Source organism: Ranitomeya variabilis, chromosome 6 (genome assembly GCF_051348905.1).
Source record: "Ranitomeya variabilis isolate aRanVar5 chromosome 6, aRanVar5.hap1, whole genome shotgun sequence".
NCBI lineage: Eukaryota > Metazoa > Chordata > Amphibia > Anura > Dendrobatidae > Ranitomeya > Ranitomeya variabilis.
Genome location: NC_135237.1, coordinates 7,700,319 through 7,718,244, shown reverse-complemented (window position 1 = coordinate 7,718,244; position 17,926 = coordinate 7,700,319). Strand labels below are relative to the sequence as shown.

General features: G+C 46.5%; 1 protein-coding gene across 3 annotated transcripts in view; it reads left to right on the top strand.

The window, feature by feature from the left end:
- GUK1 (guanylate kinase 1) overlaps positions 1–17,926 on the top strand; it is a 39,034-nt gene that overhangs the window by 11,794 nt on the left and 9,314 nt on the right. For all 3 annotated transcript variants that reach the window (XM_077267789.1, XM_077267791.1, XM_077267790.1), the window contains 3 exons: positions 72–113; positions 1,517–1,613; positions 1,976–2,114. In XM_077267789.1, coding sequence (XP_077123904.1) covers positions 72–113; positions 1,517–1,613; positions 1,976–2,114 — 278 coding nt within the window. The remainder of the gene's footprint in view (positions 1–71; positions 114–1,516; positions 1,614–1,975; positions 2,115–17,926) is intronic.

Genomic DNA, 17,926 nt, shown 5'->3' with positions numbered 1-17,926 from the left:
CGGACGGCTGGCTATGGGGGGATGGAGATGAAACCTTCAATCCACCTTATTTTCTGTCTCTGGCTTTCTAGACACCACCAGGGGCCCGCGACCCGGAGAAGCCAACGGAAAAGGTAGAGATCCCACCACACTTGGCTCTGACAGAAGCGTTGTGATATCTCATGAATGTGGAGTTTTCTTTGTGGGGTTTCGTGTCTTTTTCACGCTTTTCTGTATAGTTTGGTGGAGATTACGGGCGCATGTCACAGATGATAACCACAAACTCCTCCCGCAGGCACCTGCCGCGTCTCCTGCCTTGCCTGCGCCTCGTCTCCTGGCTGTGCCGCGTCTCCTGGCTGTGCCGCATCTCCTGGCTGTGTCCCGTCTCCTGCCTTGCCTGCGCCTCGTCTCCTGGCTGTGCCGCGTCTCCTGGCTGTGTCCCGTCTCCTGCCTTGCCTGTGCCGCGTCTCCTGGCTGTGCCGCGTCTCCTGACTGTGCCGCGTCTCCTGGCTGTGTCCCGTCTCCTGCCTTGCCTGTGCCGCGTCTCCTGACTGTGCCGCGTCTCCTGGCTGTGTCCCGTCTCCTGCCTTGCCTGTGCCGCGTCTCCTGACTGTGCCGCGTCTCCTGGCTGTGTCCCGTCTCCTGCCTTGCCTGCGCCTCTTCTCCTGGCTGTTCTGCGTCTCCTGACTGTGCCGCGTCTCCTGGCTGTGTCCCGACTCCTGCCTTGCCTGTGCCGCGTCTCCTGACTGTGCCGCGTCTCCTGGCTGTGCCGCGTCTCCTGCCTTGCCTGCGCCTCTTCTCCTGGCTGTTCTGCGTCTCCTGGCTGTGCCGCGTCTCCTGGCTGTGTCCCGTCTCCTGCCTTGCCTGCGCCTCGTCTCCTGGCTGTTCTGCGTCTCCTGACTGTGCCGCGTCTCCTGGCTGTGTCCCGTCTCCTGCCTTGCCTGTGCCGCGTCTCCTGACTGTGCCGCGTCTCCTGGCTGTGCCGCGTCTCCTGCCTTGCCTGCGCCTCTTCTCCTGGCTGTTCTGCGTCTCCTGGCTGTGCCGCGTCTCCTGGCTGTGTCCCGTCTCCTGCCTTGCCTGCGCCTCGTCTCCTGGCTGTTCTGCGTCTCCTGGCTGTGCCGCGTCTCTTGGCTTCTCTGCGTCTCCTGGCTTCTCCGCGTCTCCTGACTGTGCCGCGTCTCCTGGCTTCTCCGCGTCTCCTGCCTTGCCTGTGCCGCGTCTCCTGGCTGTGCCGCGTCTCCTGCCTTGCCTGTTCTGCGTCTCCTGACTGTTCTGCGTCTCCTGGCTGTTTCGGGTCTCCTGGCTGTGTCATGTCTCCTGCCTTGCCTGCGCCTCGTCTCCTGGCTGTTCTGCGTCTCCTGGCTGTTCTGCGTCTCCTGGCTGTTCTGCGTCTCCTGGCTGTTCTGCGTCTCCTGCCTTGCCTGTGCCGCGTCTCCTGCCGGTGTCGGACAGCGTCGGACAGTTTCCAGGGTGTTTGGTGTCTTTTTCATCTGACATTTCGGCTTCCTGTTTCTCATGGCTTTTCCTCCCGTCGCAGATTACCACTTTGTGACCCGGGAGGAGATGCAGCGTGGCATCGATAACGGGGACTTCATAGAACACGCCGTGTTTTCAGGGAACATGTACGGGACCAGGTATGTGATGTCGGGGTCCGGAGGGTCATCCCGTGTAGCCCTTACTGGCTGCTAACACAGAACAGTAGCTCGCTGGCAGCTGCGTAGAGGGCCAGGTCCTGCCTTACATAAGTGTCCTCCTGGGGTCAGCTCCTCCGCGAGGCCCAGGACGCCTCCAATTAGCCCAATCTCTTCATCCCAGTAATCGGCTTATAGCTCCGGGCAGATGGTGCCGGAGATGTGACTAAGCAGAGACAGCTCAGCTTTAATTAGCCGCCTTACACAAGGGTCAGAAAGCAGGACGTGAAGCTGCTCATGATAATGTGCAGCGGGGGGGGGGACCCCATAACTGGCCTCACGCTGTAATATTGTGCCCCCTCCAGTAAAGTGGCGGTGCAGGCGGTGCAAGCCCAGAACCAGATCTGCATCCTGGACATCGACATGCAGGGAGTGAAGAACATCAAGAAAACCGAGCTGAACCCCATCTACATCTCCATCCAGCCCCCGTCCGTGCAGGTCCTGGTAAGTCAGCAGCGAGGGAGAGGGCAGTCTGCAGCTTCGGAGCTGAAATCTCCCAGCATGCCCTGCTCCTGTATGATTGGGTGGGGTGTGGGACTGCCCCCCGTTATATCCGCTCAGGTAAGCGGACGGCGCGGATGTCCACAAGCTTGCTGACTGTTTCCACTACCGCCCTCACAGAGCAGCACAGTGCTCCAGAACATAGTAAATGGCACAAGTCTGCGCCTCTCCGGCCGCGCACTCTCTTATTCTGTTGTGCCGGATTTTTTGCGTTATTTTTCGGGAGAGAGAAACTTGTGTAACAAAAAGGTTTTATTTCAAAACCGACTATTACCTAAAAATCCTTTATTTGAAAAATAGTTAAAATTTTAGTAGACAAAAAAACCCGCAAACCTACACTATATATGAAAAAAATGGGCTACTAGTTATCCCTATAATTCCTAGTCCACCCTTCCTAGCAGTGGAGGTTGGCACCCGAGCTTGTACGCAAAATGGCGCCAGCACTCACCGGCGGCTCGTCCTGATAAAATCTAATCAGCCCTACTATACAGCAGGACCTAACAAACACCATACTTGTAGTAGGTGAAAAAGAGGCATAGGCAAATATAAAAACAGATCTACTTTATTGACAATTAATAAAACAAACAAGACAAGGATATTCATGCAAGACTGATTACAATATATCAGCATACTAATGGGTAATTAAAGCCGTTGGAATAAATTACTATACAGTATCAAATCAGTCGATTAAGAGGTAGATATGCACAAATTTATTGCACTCTGTATGGATTATTACAAAAAAAGGAGATTTCTATATAAAGCTTCCCATAAAAAGAATTATTACTTGTTTCTAATGGGGGCCACAGAATCTCTAGAGTAAATCTCCAACATCACAATTTTAGAAAGTGTCTTGTGCATTTGAGATAAGGTGCTCTATCATATCCTCATTCCTAATGGTAAGAATAAGCTCTCCCAAGCAGCATAACAATATTGAAAAGTGGCTGGTGCATCTGAGGTAAAATGCTATGACCTATCGTTATTACCAATGGCAGGTAGCAATAATATAATTAACTATATTATAGGCTTTTTTGGAAGTGCATCTGAACAGCAAGGTGGATTGCTGTTGAGAGGGGAAAGAGAGAAAAAAAAAAAAATCTATAAATCTTCAGCACAGCGAGTGTGAGCGAGCTGAGTGTGACCTGAGTGTAAGTGTGAACGGCGGTAAGTGTGTGACTTGTGATTCAGTGACTTTGGAATCAGGGAGTTTCCAAGGGAGGAATTGCTTCTGTTTTTTTTTTTTGGTTTAATTAATACTTTGTATTTATTTTTAATTAAAGTTTCTGTGTGGTGCAATCCCCATTAGGAAATGTGCTCCACTATTGTTAATGCCATCCAGTGTACATCTTGCCACATGTATGCAGTCCTTGACCAGCCGGTCGAGGGTGCATACTGCTGTGCGAGATGTGAGCACATTGTGCATTTGGAAACCCAGATACTGGATCTAAATGTGCAGCTGGCAACACTGAGATCCATAGACAATATGGAGAGGAGTCTTCTGCTCACTGAGCAGACGCTCAATGGGATAGATGAGGGGGGATGGTAGGATGGAGCTGCAGGACAGTGTGGCAGTTAGCTGGGTGACAGATAGAAGGCGGGGTAGAGGGAAGAGTGCCAGGGAGGCTAGTCTTGATCTGGCACACCCCAATAAGTTGGCAGATGAGGGGGGTGCCAGTACAGGGGTAGCACTGCTGCAGCCAGGCATGTCCTCTGAAAGCCGGAGGAGTGACTGCTCCAGTAAGGAGGGAAATAGGAGAGCAGGCCAGGCCAGACAGGTGCTGGTAGTGGGGGACTCAATTATTAGGGGAACAGATAGGGCAATCTGTCACAAAGACAGGGATCGTCGGACGGTGTGCTGCCTACCTGGCGCTCGAGTCCGACACATCGCTGATCGGGTGGACAGATTACTGGGAGGGGCTGGTGAGGACCCAGCGGTCATGGTGCACATTGGCACAAATGACAAAGTTAGAGGTAGGTGGAAGGTCCTTAAAGATGATTTCAGGGAATTAGGCTGCAAGCTGAAAGCAAGGACCTCCAACGTGGTATTTTCCGAAATACTGCCTGTACCACGTGCCACGCCAGAGAGGCAACGGGAGATTAGGGAGGTTAATAAGTGGCTCAAGAATTGGTGTAGGAAGGAGGGGTTTGGGTTCCTGCAGAACTGGGCCGACTTCTCAGTGGGCTACAGGCTCTACGCTAGGGACGGGCTGCACCTCAATGGGGAAGGGGCAGCTGTGCTGGGAGAGAAAATGGCTAGAAGGTTGGAGGAGTGTTTAAACTAGGGATTGGGGGGGAGGGTATTCATTTTATAGGAGGGGAAGACAGTGCAGATAGAGACCTGGGCACAAATAAGGAAGTTGGGGGTGGCGGTGGCATGGGGGGTGGGGTTAGAACAGTTAGTAATTTAAGAAAGAATAGAGGTCCAGAGAGGAACATCAAGTGCATGTATACTAATGCCAGAAGCCTCGCCAACAACATGGACGAATTAGAACTAATGTTGTTGGAGCATAATTATGACATGGTGGGGATATCTGAGACGTGGCTGGATGAGAGCCATGACTGGGCTGTTAACTTGCAGGGCTATAGCCTGTTCAGAAATGACCGTACAGATAAGCGAGGGGGTGGGGTGTGTCTATATGTAAAATCTTCCTTAAAACCCATCCTGTGTGATAATATAGGTGAATCTAATGAAAATGTAGAGTCCCTGTGGGTGGAGATAAGGGGAGGGGGAAAAAATAATAAATTACTGATAGGGGTTTGTTATAAATCTCCAAAAATAATGGAAGCAATGGAGAATATCCTCGTAAAGCAAATAGATGAAGCTGCGACTCAAGGAGAAGTCATTATTATGGGGGACTTCAACTACCCTGGAATAGATTGGGGAACAGAAACCTGCAGTTCCAGTAAAGGTGATCGGGGTCTGACAACTATGAGACAATTACCTCTGACAACTGGTTCAGGACCCAACAAGGAGGGGGGCACTGCTAGACCTAATATTAACCAACAGGCCAGACCGCATAGCAAATATAAGGGTTGGGGGTCACTTGGGGACTAGTGATCATAAAATAATAAGTTTTCATGTAACCTTTAATAAGATGGGTAGTAGGGGGGTGACAAGGACACTAAACTTCAGGAGGGCAAATTTCCAACGGATGAGAGAGGATCTTGGTGCAATTAACTGGGACAATATCCTGAGACACAAAAATACACAAAGAAAATGGGAGACGTTTATTAGCATCCTGGATAGGACCTGTGCACAGTATATAACGTATGGGAATAAACATACTAGAAATAGGAGGAAACCAATATGGCTAAATAGAGCTGTAAGGGGCGCAATAAGGGACAAAAAGAAAGAATATAGAGAATTAAAGGAAGTAGGGAGTGAGGAGGCATGAAATAAATACAGAAAATTACATACATTCTGTAAAAAGCAAATCAAGGCAGCAAAGATTGAGACAGAGAGACTCATTGCCAGAGAGAGTAAAAATAATCCCAAAATATTCTTTAACTATATAAATAGTAAGAAACTAAAAAATGATAGTGTTGGCCCCCTTAAAAATAGTCTGGGTGAAATGGTGGATGAGGATGAGGAAAAAGCCAATCTGCTAAATGACTTTTTTTCATCAGTATTTACAAACGAAAATCCCATGGCCGACAAAATGACTAGTGATAATAATTCCCCATTAAATGTCAACTGCTTAACCCAGCAGGAAGTACAGCGGCGTCTAAAAATAACTAAAATTGACAAATCTCCGGGCCCGGATGGGATACACCCCCGAGTACTGCAGGAACTAAGTACAGTCATTGATAGACCATTATTTTTAATCTTTAAAGAGTCCATAATAACAGGGTCTGTACCACAGGACTGGCGTCTAGCAAATGTGGTGCCAATATTCAAAAAAGGGGCAAAAACTGAACTCGGTAATTATAGGCCAGTAAGTTTAACCTCTACTGTGGGTAAAATCCTGGAGGGCATTCTAAGGGATGCTATGCTGGAGTATCTGAAGAGGAATAACCTCATGACCCAGTATCAGCACGGGTTTACTAGGGACCGTTCATGTCAGACTAATTTGATCAGCTTCTATGAAGAGGTAAGTTCCGGACTGGACCAAGGGAACCCAGTGGACGTAGTGTATATGGACTTTTCCAAAGCTTTTGATACGGTGCCACACAAAAGGTTGATACATAAAATGAGAGTAATGGGGATAGGGGAAAATATGTGTAAGTGGGTTGAGAGCTGGCTCAGGGATAGGAAACAAAGGGTTATTAATGGAGCACACTCGGACTGGGTCGCGGTTAGCAGTGGGGTACCACAGGGGTCAGTATTGGGCCCTCTTCTTTTTAACATATTTATTAATGACCTTGTAGGGGGCATTCAGAGTAGAATTTCAATATTTGCAGATGACACTAAACTCTGTAGGGTAATCAATACAGGGGAGGACAATTTTATATTACAGGATGATTTATGTAAACTAGAAGCTTGGGCTGATAAATGGCAAATGAGTTTTAATGGGGATAAATGTAAGGTCATGCACTTGGGTAGAAGTAATAAGATGTATAACTATGTGCTTAATTCTAAAACTCTGGGCAAAACCATCAATGAAAAAGACCTGGGTGTATGGGTGGATGACAAACTCATATTCAGTGGCCAGTGTCAGGCAGCTGCTACAAAGGCAAATAAAATAATGGGATGCATTAAAAGAGGCATAGATGCTCATGAGGAGAACATAATTTTACCTCTATACAAGTCACTAGTGCGACCACACTTAGAATACTGTGCACAGTTCTGGTCTCCGGTGTATAAGAAAGACATAGCTGAACTGGAGCGGGTGCAGAGAAGAGCGACCAAGGTTATTAGAGGACTGGGGGGTCTGCAATACCAAGATAGGTTATTACACTTGGGGCTATTTAGTTTGGAAAAACGAAGGCTAAGGGGTGATCTTATGTTAATGTATAAATATATGAGGGGACAGTACAAAGACCTTTCTGGTGATCTTTATAATCATAGACCTGAGACAGGGACAAGGGGGCATCCTCTACGTCTGGAGGAAAGAAGGTTTAAGCATAATAACAGACGCGGATTCTTTACTGTAAGAGCAGTGAGACTATGGAACTCTCTGCCGTATGATGTTGTAATGAGTGATTCATTAATTAAATTTAAGAGGGGACTGGATACCTTTCTGGAAAAGTATAATATTACAGGGTATATACACTAGATTCCTTGATAAGGCGTTGATCCAGGGAACTAGTCTGATTGCCGTATGTGGAGTCGGGAAGGAATTTTTTTCCCCATGGTGGAGTTACTCCTTGCCACATGGGTTTTTTTTTGCCTTCCTCTGGATCAACATGTTAGGGCATGTTGGGTTAGGCTATGGGTTGAACTAGATGGACTTACCGGCTTCCTTCAACCTCAATAACTATGTAACTATGTAACTATATCCTAAGCGGCATCTTACTTACATAAGTATGTTTTCCAGCCTGCTTGCTCCTCAGTCACCCCGACAGCGCCGTTTCGCCTCTGTGGCTTCCTCAAAATCGGGGTATGTGTGTACGCTGTGAAAGGCATATGCCTTTATACCCCCACCCACAGCTGAATCTCATGTCGGCGTGCCCGGCGCGTAATTGCGCATGCGCCGATGACGGACTTCCCTAGAGACAATTAGTGACCTCCTATCCTCCGCGCCTGGAACGCAAAGCGTGACACGCTCTGCGTCGCCTCATTTGGGCGGAGGAGGAGAGCACAGGGTCGTCCCCAATAGCGCATGCGTCAGCCGGGCAGCGAGATCTTTGAATATGCTTCAAGTAATACTAAAAACGCATGGACAGTGGGCATTTTGTAATATTAACAGACAATACATAAATCCCTAGCATGGAAATAAACAAATAAACAAAAAATATGTATATAATAATAAGAATAAATAGTGAACTGTGCTTAATCCAATAATTTACACACTACATCAATGTTATGAATAAAACACACAATTAAATAACAGTGATAGAGTAATAAATATATATAATATATAAACAGTAAAGTGATACAGTGCCTATAATTCATGTCAGTTATATACCTAATACAAGGTACCGTAATCTGACATCCATAATAATATAATACAATAAAATATAGCCGTGAAATATAAATTAAGTCAATAAGTGATATTATAATATATTATAAATACCTAAATTATACACCCAAAAACAAAAATACCATAACATGACAATAAATAATATTTAAAAACAACATGTCCCACTGGATTTATAACGCACAAAATTCATAATAAAAATGTCTTCTTATGCAAATAGGATATCGATTCAGGGAAGAATTAATTTCAATTAATCTTCACATTATTATTTCTTTATTTTACAGAGATCCCTTTCATCTATACGTATTACTTCCTTCTGATACGAATCCTCCTAAAGCTAGGAATAAAATCAATACAATAGTTAAAAACAACATACACACAAACAATTTAAAAACAGGAAAAACGGGAGAAAAGAAAAATAACAAATAAAGTTACCTATAATACATTAAGGGTCTCTCTTTACAGGAATGCGTTGAACCCTAAACTCTCATTCAGACCATTAGGGGCCATAGTACCTAGTAGGTAGATCCACCTACTCTCCTTTTGAGCCAGGATCCTTCCCAGATTACCTCCCCTAGGGCCGAGGCATACTTGATCAATGGCCCGAATCTCGAGCCCTGTTGGATCACTACTGTGATACACTCTAAAGTGCTTTGGCAGTGTTTTAAGGGACTTAATATCCTCTATTGCTGCTGACTTCTCAATGTCCCTTATGTGCTCTCTTGTCCTCACTCTTAGTTCTCGTGTAGTCAATCCTATATACATTTTCTTACAAGGACAGCGTGCGTGATATATCACGCCCTTTGATGCACATGTAAGGGACTTCCAAATTTTATACACTCTAGATCCATCAAAATTCTCAAAAATAGTGCTTTTAACATGATTGCTACAGGCTCTACATGAGTAGCATGGAAAGAAGCCCTTTACTTCGCTCCTCGTGCTCAAAAGCTGCTGGACCTGAATAATGACTATGTACCAACATGTCAGTCAGGTTCCTTGACCGTTTTGGTGTCATTAATGGATAATTTGACAGCACCTTTTTTAATATTGGGTCTGATTGTAATACTCCCCAGTATTTATTCATGATAGTGACAAGCTCAGGCCATTGCTTATTATACTCCGTGATAAATCTCACCTGATTGGCTGTCCCTGTTGTGTTTTTCCTCTTTTGATGATATAACAAATCTTCTCTGGTGCATTTTGACGCTTTTTTGAAGCCTCTTTTTATTTGTCTATTGCTATATCCTCGGTCCTGCAGTCTGCGAGTAAGGTCCTCCGCTTGTTCAAGGAAGGCTTCTTCAGTAGTGCAAATCCTTTTTATCCTCATAAATTGTCCAGTGGGGATCCCATTCAAAGTGGACCTATGATGAGCAGAGGATGCAGATAACAACGTATTCGTGGCTGTTGGCTTTCTGAAAACATTTGTAATTATTTTTCCATTAGGGAGTGCCTCTATCCTTAAATCTAAAAATTCCACCTTCCTCCCAAAATTATATGTCAATTTTATATTTTTATCATTACTATTTAGTAATGCCATTAGTCCACGCAAATTTTCTATGGAGTCCTCCCAGATGAAACAGACATCATCTATGAAGCGACTCCATCCCTGAATAGCTTCATTGCCTGGGATACCATCACCCTGAAATATCTCTCGCTCCCAGAAGCCCATAAATAAATTTGCGTATGCGGGGGCACATTTGGCCCCCATTGCTGTACCCTGTACTTGCACAAAAATGTCCCCATTAAACATGAAGACATTATGTTCTAACGCAAATTTTAATAAAGCTAATAACAGCTCAATCAACGGTGGATCTAGATTGCTCTCATACAAGTAATGTGAGACTGCATTCAGGCCATCTTCGTGCCTAATTGAGGAGTATAACGCCTCAACGTCAGCTGTAACTAACAGCGCCCCCTCCTCTAATTGCAGGGAATCCAACCTCTGCAGCATCATTTGAAAAATAGTTAAAATTTTAGTAGACAAAAAAACCCGCAAACTTACACTATATATGAAAAAAATGGGCTACTAGTTATCCCTATAATTCCCTAGTCCACCCTTCCTAGCAGTGGAGGTTGGCACCCGAGCTTGTACGCAAAATGGCGCCAGCACTCACCGGCGGCTCGTCCTGATAAAATCTAATCAGCCCTACTATACAGCAGGACAGAAAGAGAAAGCCCGTATCTACACAACACGTGCCGCAGGAAAATGGAGGGTGGTGACTGATGGGGGAGAAATATTATATATCAACAAATGTCATTGGTTAGCCTACGATGCCAGAAAACGAAGATAGCCTTAGTAAGAAACTCTTCATCACAAGAACTACAATAGAGATTTGGAATAGGGGTACGATATGCTGTGCAAGGCCTGGTATATCTGACCCTCACAAACCCGAAAAAATACTATCCCTACCTGGCTGCGGAGGTTGGCACCCCTAAATAAGCACGCCTGTGGCGCCCCCGCTCTCGTCGGCTGCTCCTCAGTAGCCCTATCCACTTACCCTATCCCGACTATTAATGAAGCCCATATGGACCGATATAGACGTGGGGGGGGGAGGGGACAGTAAAAGATATATAGCCAAAGTGGGTCAGGGCAGTGAATAACTCTGTGATAAGGTTATTATCTCAGCTGAGGTGCCGCATTACAAGTACTGTGCAAACCACATTCAGTGTGTCACGGTAGTGTTATGTACAGCCGGTTATTGCACCGGTGCCCTCCAGCAGACTACTTTCAATCACCAGAATAGCAGTATATACGACAGGTGCAAACTGTTTCTGCTGTACATAATACGGCCTTTGTGCTTTGGTGGCAGATCATCACTGGGCGGCCTTTGTGCTGGGGTGGCGGCTCATCGCTGGGCGGCCTTTGTGCTGGGGTGGTGGCTCATCGCTGGGCGGCCTTTGTGCTTTGGTAGCGGCTCATCGCTGGGCGGCCTTTGTGCTGGGGTGGTGGCTCATCACTGGCAGGCCTTTGTGCTTTGGTGGTGGCGGCTCATCACTCAGCGGCCTTTGTGCTGGGGTGGTGGCTCATCACTGGGCAGCCTTTGTGCTGGGGTGGCGGCTCATCGCTGGGCGGCCTTTGTGCTTTGGTGGCGGCTCATGTTGTGAATTACGTTCTCGGGCTCCCTCCTGTGGTCGTGAATGGTACTTTGGTGAGTTCTGTCCTTGGACACCCTCTGGTGGCTTTAAGTGGAACTGCTAATCTTTTAGGTTGGCTTTCTCAGCTGCCTTCGCTTATTGCTTCTGCTGACTTCTCTATTTAACTCTGCTTAGATCGTTAGTTCATGCCAGCTGTCAATGTCTCAGTACTGGTTCAGATCTCTCTTGGATTTCTCTGATGACCTGTCTACTCCAGCAGAAGCTAAGTCCCTGCTAGTTAATTTGTTGTCCATCTGTTTTTGAGTATATTTCTCAGTACATGCTATGTTTCTAGTCCAGCTTGCTATTATGATGTTTCCTTGCTAGCTGGAACCTCTGGGGGTGCAGAGTTGCACCTCCACACCGTGAGTCGGTGTGGAGGTCTTTTTGCACACTCTACGTGGTTTTTGTAGTTTTTAATACTGACCGCACAGTTCCCTTTCCTATCTTCTGTCTATCTAGAGAAGATTCGGCCTCCTTTGCTAAATCTGTTTTCATTCCTGTGTTTGTCACTTCCCTCTTAACTCACAGTCAATATTTGTGGGGGGCTACCTTTCCTTTGGGGAATTTCTCTGAGGCAAGGTAGGCTTCTATTTCTATCTTTAGGGGTAGTTAGCTCTTAGGCTGTGAAGAGGCATCTAGGGAGAGTTAGGAACGCTCCACGGCTATTTCTAGTGTGTGCGATAGGATTAGGGATTGCGGTCAGTAGAGTTACCACCTCCTCAGAGCTTGTCTCAGGTTCTCCGTTTTAACCATCAGGTCATTCCGGGTGCTCCTAACCACCAGGTCCATAACAGGCTCATCACTGGGCGGCCTGTTGTGAATTCTGCTTTTGGGTTCCCTCCGGTGGTAGTAGGTGGTAATGCAGTTGCCCCTGAGTTGCAGTCCTGGTCAGGTGTATCTGCTGATTGCAATTCTGACTGGGGTATTTAGGCGTGCAGGATTCATTAGTCCTTGCCAGTTGTTCATGGTTGTTGGGAGGTTTTGGTCCTGGTTGGGTTCCCTCTGCCTTCTGACAAATCAGCAAAGATAAGGGTCTGGTTTTGTTTCTGTGGCACACATGCTATGTGCTTCACAATTTAGTGCTATTCAGTGTTTTTTTTTGTCCAGCTTAGATTGTGTCAGTATTTTCTCAGTCTTGTTGGATTCTCTGGAGTGGCAGATATACATTCCATGTCTTTAGATTGTGGAACTTTTTGTATTTGCTGTGGATATTTTTGGAAGGGTTTTAATACTGACCGCTTAGTAATCTGTCCTATCCTTTCCTATTTAGCTAGAGTGGCCTCTTTTGCTGAATCCTGTTTTCTGCCTGCGTGTGTCTTTCCTCTCCTACTCACAGTCAATATTCGTGGGGGGCTGCCTATCCTTTGGGGTTCTGCTCTGAGGCAAGGTAGTATTCCTATTTCCAGGTCGTCCCTTATGACAGCACCACAAGGAGGTTGCTCTTCATATCCTTGATAGGGACAGGAACACAGAAGAGGTTAAATAGCCCCTCCCCACCTCCACCCTTCAGTGTTTTTCCTGTCCCTATCAGGGACAGACGCAGGAGAGAGTTCTCCAGAAGATTGAAGTTTACCTGATTTCGGAGTCAGGTCTCGGAGAGCAGGCGCTCCCGAATGCGGCCCTATCCCCCTGGAGGGGGCTCTGGCCGCAGGAGTCCCGTTGTGGAATCTCCCCAGGTCGCTGGATACCGATGGAGGTCCCTCCGCGACGAAGGTAGAGCTGTGCGCTCCCTTAGGGCCGCCCCATCCCTTCACAAAGGGGTTCTGGGGCGGCAGCTGCGGCGCGGTGTCCGGCGCTCAGGGCTCCATGTGCGGCCGGCGCTGGCATCGTTCCCCGAACTTCCTGCCCAGGCTCCAGGGTCGGACGACGCCGATGACTACTTCCGGGAGGCGTGGCCAGATTCCTGGGGTCAGCAGCGCCGGTGCATTTCCGGGTACGCCGGAAAGCCACAGGGGAAAGCAGCGGCCGGAACAGAATGGGGTCTGGATTGTGCGCCAGAATCTAGGTCCCAGGCTGGTCGGCGTGCGTTCCAGTGACGCATGCGTACTACAGCTGGAGACCTGGAATCACCGTGGAGGCCAGCAGCTGAGCTCGGAAGGAGGACGAATCAGATGTCTTGAAGCTGGGTAAGACTGACTATTTAATGACGGACAAACTGACAGCACACTTGACTCAGTAAGATGGAAGGTGCTAGTCGTCCTGACGTCCAGTCCTTAGAGCTGCCCACGGACCATGTGAGTAGTACGTGGTATGGGATATTTTACAGGCTAGAGCCATAGCTACAGGGATTTCCTTTACTTTTACAGGATAAGGACATTCCTGAAAGGCCAACTGTCAAAAAAAGGACCATCAGATGTCCGTTATGTAACACCAAACTCCCGGATGGCCATAAAAAGAAGTTATGCGAAAAATGTATCGCTAAACTCCTAAAAGACGAACAGTCTTCGCTATTAGATAGTATTAAAACCATGATCAGAGACGAAGTCCAAGCTACGGTGTCTACAATGGTGCCACCCCAGTCTCCGCAGCCTAAAAGACCTAGATGGGACGTGGACTTAACTTCTGAGGAAGGCGAGGTCTCGGGTTACTCTGATCCGGGCTCAGACGAAGAAGGTAATTCGGCGGCTGTGTTCCCAGAAGAACGGAAAAAATACCGGTTCTCATCCGAAAATACAGACGTGCTGCTAAAAGCAGTTAGGAGCACTATGAAAATAGAGGACTCGTCCGAGCCATTGTCGGTTCAAGATGAAATGTTCGGAGGACTAAGAACTCGCAGAAATAGAGTTTTTCCGGTCAACAACCACATAACAGCAATGATAATGGAAGAATGGGAAGACGTGGGAAAGAAGCTAATAGTCCCAAGAGACTTCAAGTACCGTCTTCCCTTTGACCCGGAAGAAACTAAAGTTTGGGAATCAGTCCCTAAAATTGATATTCCTGTGGCCAAGGTCACAAGGAAAACAGCTATTCCTTTTGAGGATTCGTCAGGGTTAAAGGACCCAATGGATAAAAGATCAGAGGATCTTCTCAAGAAAGCCTGGGAGTCGTCAGCCGCCATTATGAAGACGAACATAGCGGCTACCTCCGTAGCAAGATCCATGTGTCTTTGGGTAGACGAGCTGGAGAGCCATATTAAAAACAGAACTCCAAGAGAAGAAATCCTGAAATCTCTTTCAGTTCTAAAAATGGCGACTGATTTCATGGCGGACGCTTCAGCGGAATCAGTACGTTTTGCTGCAAGGAATAATGCACTCTCAAATGCAGCAAGAAGGGCCTTATGGCTGAGATCGTGGACAGGAGATACACAATCAAAAAATAAGCTGTGTTCGATTCCATTCTCAGGATCTCACGTCTTTGGTCCAGTGCTCGACGAGCTTCTTGAGAAAGCGTCCGATAAGAAGAAAGGCTTCCCTGAAGAGAAGCCAAAGAAAACACAATTCTTTCGGAAAACTCGCTCTCACCCAAGACAGGACTACAGAGGGAAAGGGAAGTCCGGCAGATGGAGCTACCCTAAAGGGGGTAGAGGAAGAGGTTCCTTTCGTGACCAGTCAGCAGGACCCAGCAAACAATGACGCCAACAACATAGGAGGAAGACTACAATACTTCCTAGAGGGATGGCAGACCATTTCTCAGAATCAGTGGATTCTGCAGACAGTTGCACAGGGGTACAAGATAGAGTTTACTCATCTACCCCCCAAGAGAGTCTGTTTGACACAGACGGAGTCGTCAGCAGTACATCAAAGGCTGCTAACAGACATACAGGAACTCGTAGAGTTACAGGTCATAGTTCCGGTACCCCATCATCAGCATTTTCAGGGGCATTACTCCAGTCTGTTCTCTATAAAAAAAACAAACAGAGAATACCGTACAATAATAAATTTAAAGCCATTAAACAGATGGGTAGCATACAAACGCTTCAAGATGGAATCTCTCAGGTCAATTATACCATTAATAAAAAGGAGCTCGGTAATGTGCACGATAGATCTCAAACATGCATATTATCATGTTCCCATCCATCCCTCACATCAAAAATTCCTCAGATTTGCAATAAGAAGCCGCAAGGGGATCCTTCATTTCCAATACCAGTGTCTACCATTCGGTCTCTCCTCTGCCCCGAGGATATTCACAAAGCTCATGACGGAGGTCATGGCCCATTTAAGAGAAAAAGAAGTTCTCATTGCACCATACCTGGACGATCTGTTGCTAATAGCAGATTCATCTCAACAGATGGAAGAATCCTTAAAAATTACCATGGCCCTCCTGAAGCGTCTGGGGTGGATAATAAATTTAAAAAAGACAAGTCTCGAACCAGAGACACGGAAAATATTTCTGGGAGTACTACTAGATTCCGAACTGGAATACTCCTTCCTACCAGACCAAAAACAACGGTCAATCAAAAAAGAACTTCAGACGATAAAGAAACGCAAATTCATTTCCATCAGGAAGGCTATGAGGGTTCTAGGACTGATGATCTCATGTATCCCCAGCGTACAGTGGAGTCAATTTTATTCCAGAACGCTTCAAAGGGAAGTTCTTTCCGTATGGAACGGGAAAGAAAATTCTTTAGACAACAAGATGCGGTTACCCAGCGAGGTAAAAAACAGTCCCTCTCATGGTGGATCGACATAAAAAATCTGAAAAGAGGAAAACCATGGAGAATATCTCCATGTGTAAATATAACCACCGATGCAAGCTCAAGTGGCTGGGGAGCCCACATAGAAGGACGATACCTTCAGGGGACATGGCCACCATCGGTACGCAACAGTTCCTCCAATTACAGGGAACTCAGAGCGGTCTGGGAAGCACTAAAGGGGTGCCAACACGAAGTGCAGGGACACCATATCCGAGTCTTCTCAGACAACTCGACCACGGTAGCCTTTCTCCTACATCAGGGAGGACCGAGGCACCGTCCACTTCAAGCGCTAGCAGAGACAATATTCTCCTGGGCAGAGGATACTGTGAAGTCCATCACAGCAGTTCATCTAAAAGGCTCGCAAAACCAAATAGCGGATTTTCTCAGCAGAGAGAAATTGCAACCGACAGAGTGGTCTCTAAACGGAGAAGTCTTTGCTCAGCTAATCCAACAATGGGGCACTCCGCAGGTAGATTTATTTGCCACAAAGGACAATACAAAAACAAAAGAATTTTTCTCATTAAATCCAGGAGACAATCCAACTGGCATAGATGCATTGGCTCAACATTGGAACATGGAACTGGCATACGCGTTCCCTCCCCTAGCTCTAATTCCCAGAGTTCTGAGAAAAATTCAGGAAAGTCCAGCGGTAGTGATCCTAATAGTGCCATATTGGCCCAAGAGGAGCTGGTTTCCTCTGCTGAAGTGGATGGCGATAGAAGACCCAGTGCTACTACCGCTGAGGCGGGATCTTCTAACGCAAGGACCGCTGGTCCATCAAAATCTAAAGATGCTACAACTCTCAGCATGGATCTTGAGAGGGAAATCTTGAGATCAAAAGGACTGTCGGACTCGGTTATCTCAACCATGAAGAAAAGCAGAAAGCCGGTAACCTCGGCTATATACCAAAAAATTTGGAAGAAATTTTGTACTCAAACCAATACTCCAATATCCGTCCTACAAGAACCAGATATCTCTCAGATCTTAAATTTCCTTCAAACAGGTTTTGATATGGGCTTGAGGCCTAGTACGCTAAAAGTACAAATCTCAGCGTTAAGTGCCTTTTATGACTATCCATTAGCAAACCATCCCTGGATAATGAGATACATCAAAGCTACGCAAGGTATCAGACCGACAATAAGAAGTTCAGTACCTTCATGGAACCTCACATTGGTACTTAATGAATTACGGAAGGCTCCATACGAGCCACTTGATCAGTCAGACCTAAAATAATAATAATCTTTATTTTTTATATAGCGCTAACATATTCCGCAGCGCTTTACAGTTTGCACACATTATCATCACTGTCCCCGATGGGGCTCACAATCTAAATTCCCTATCAGTATGTCTTTGGAATGTGGGAGGAAACCGGAGTGCCCGGAGGAAACCCACGCAAACACGGAGAGAACATACAAACTCTTTGCAGATGTTGTCCAAGGTGGGATTAGAACCCAGGACTCCAGCGCTGCAAGGCTGCTGTGCTAACCACTGCGCCACCGTGCTGAAAATCGGTAACATTCAAGACTGTCTTTTTGGTCGCAATAACGACAGCAAGGCGAATAGGCGAAATTCAAGCCTTGTCCATAACAGATCCATATTTAAAGATACAGGAAGACTGCATCATTCTAAGGTTGGATCCTTCGTTTCTTCCAAAAGTTGTGACGGACTTTCACAGAAGCCAGGAAATAGTTTTGCCTACGTTCTGTCAGAACTTTAACAATGAAAAAGAACGTTCTCTCCATTCCCTGGATGTTAAGAGAACAGTTTTGCAGTATTTGAATCTTACAGATGGCTGGAGAATTGATTCAAATCTATTTATACAGATGTCGGGAAAAAATAGAGGCAAAAAAGCCTCAAAAGCGACTCTAGCTAGATGGATTAAATCTACTATTTGCGCTGCGTATACT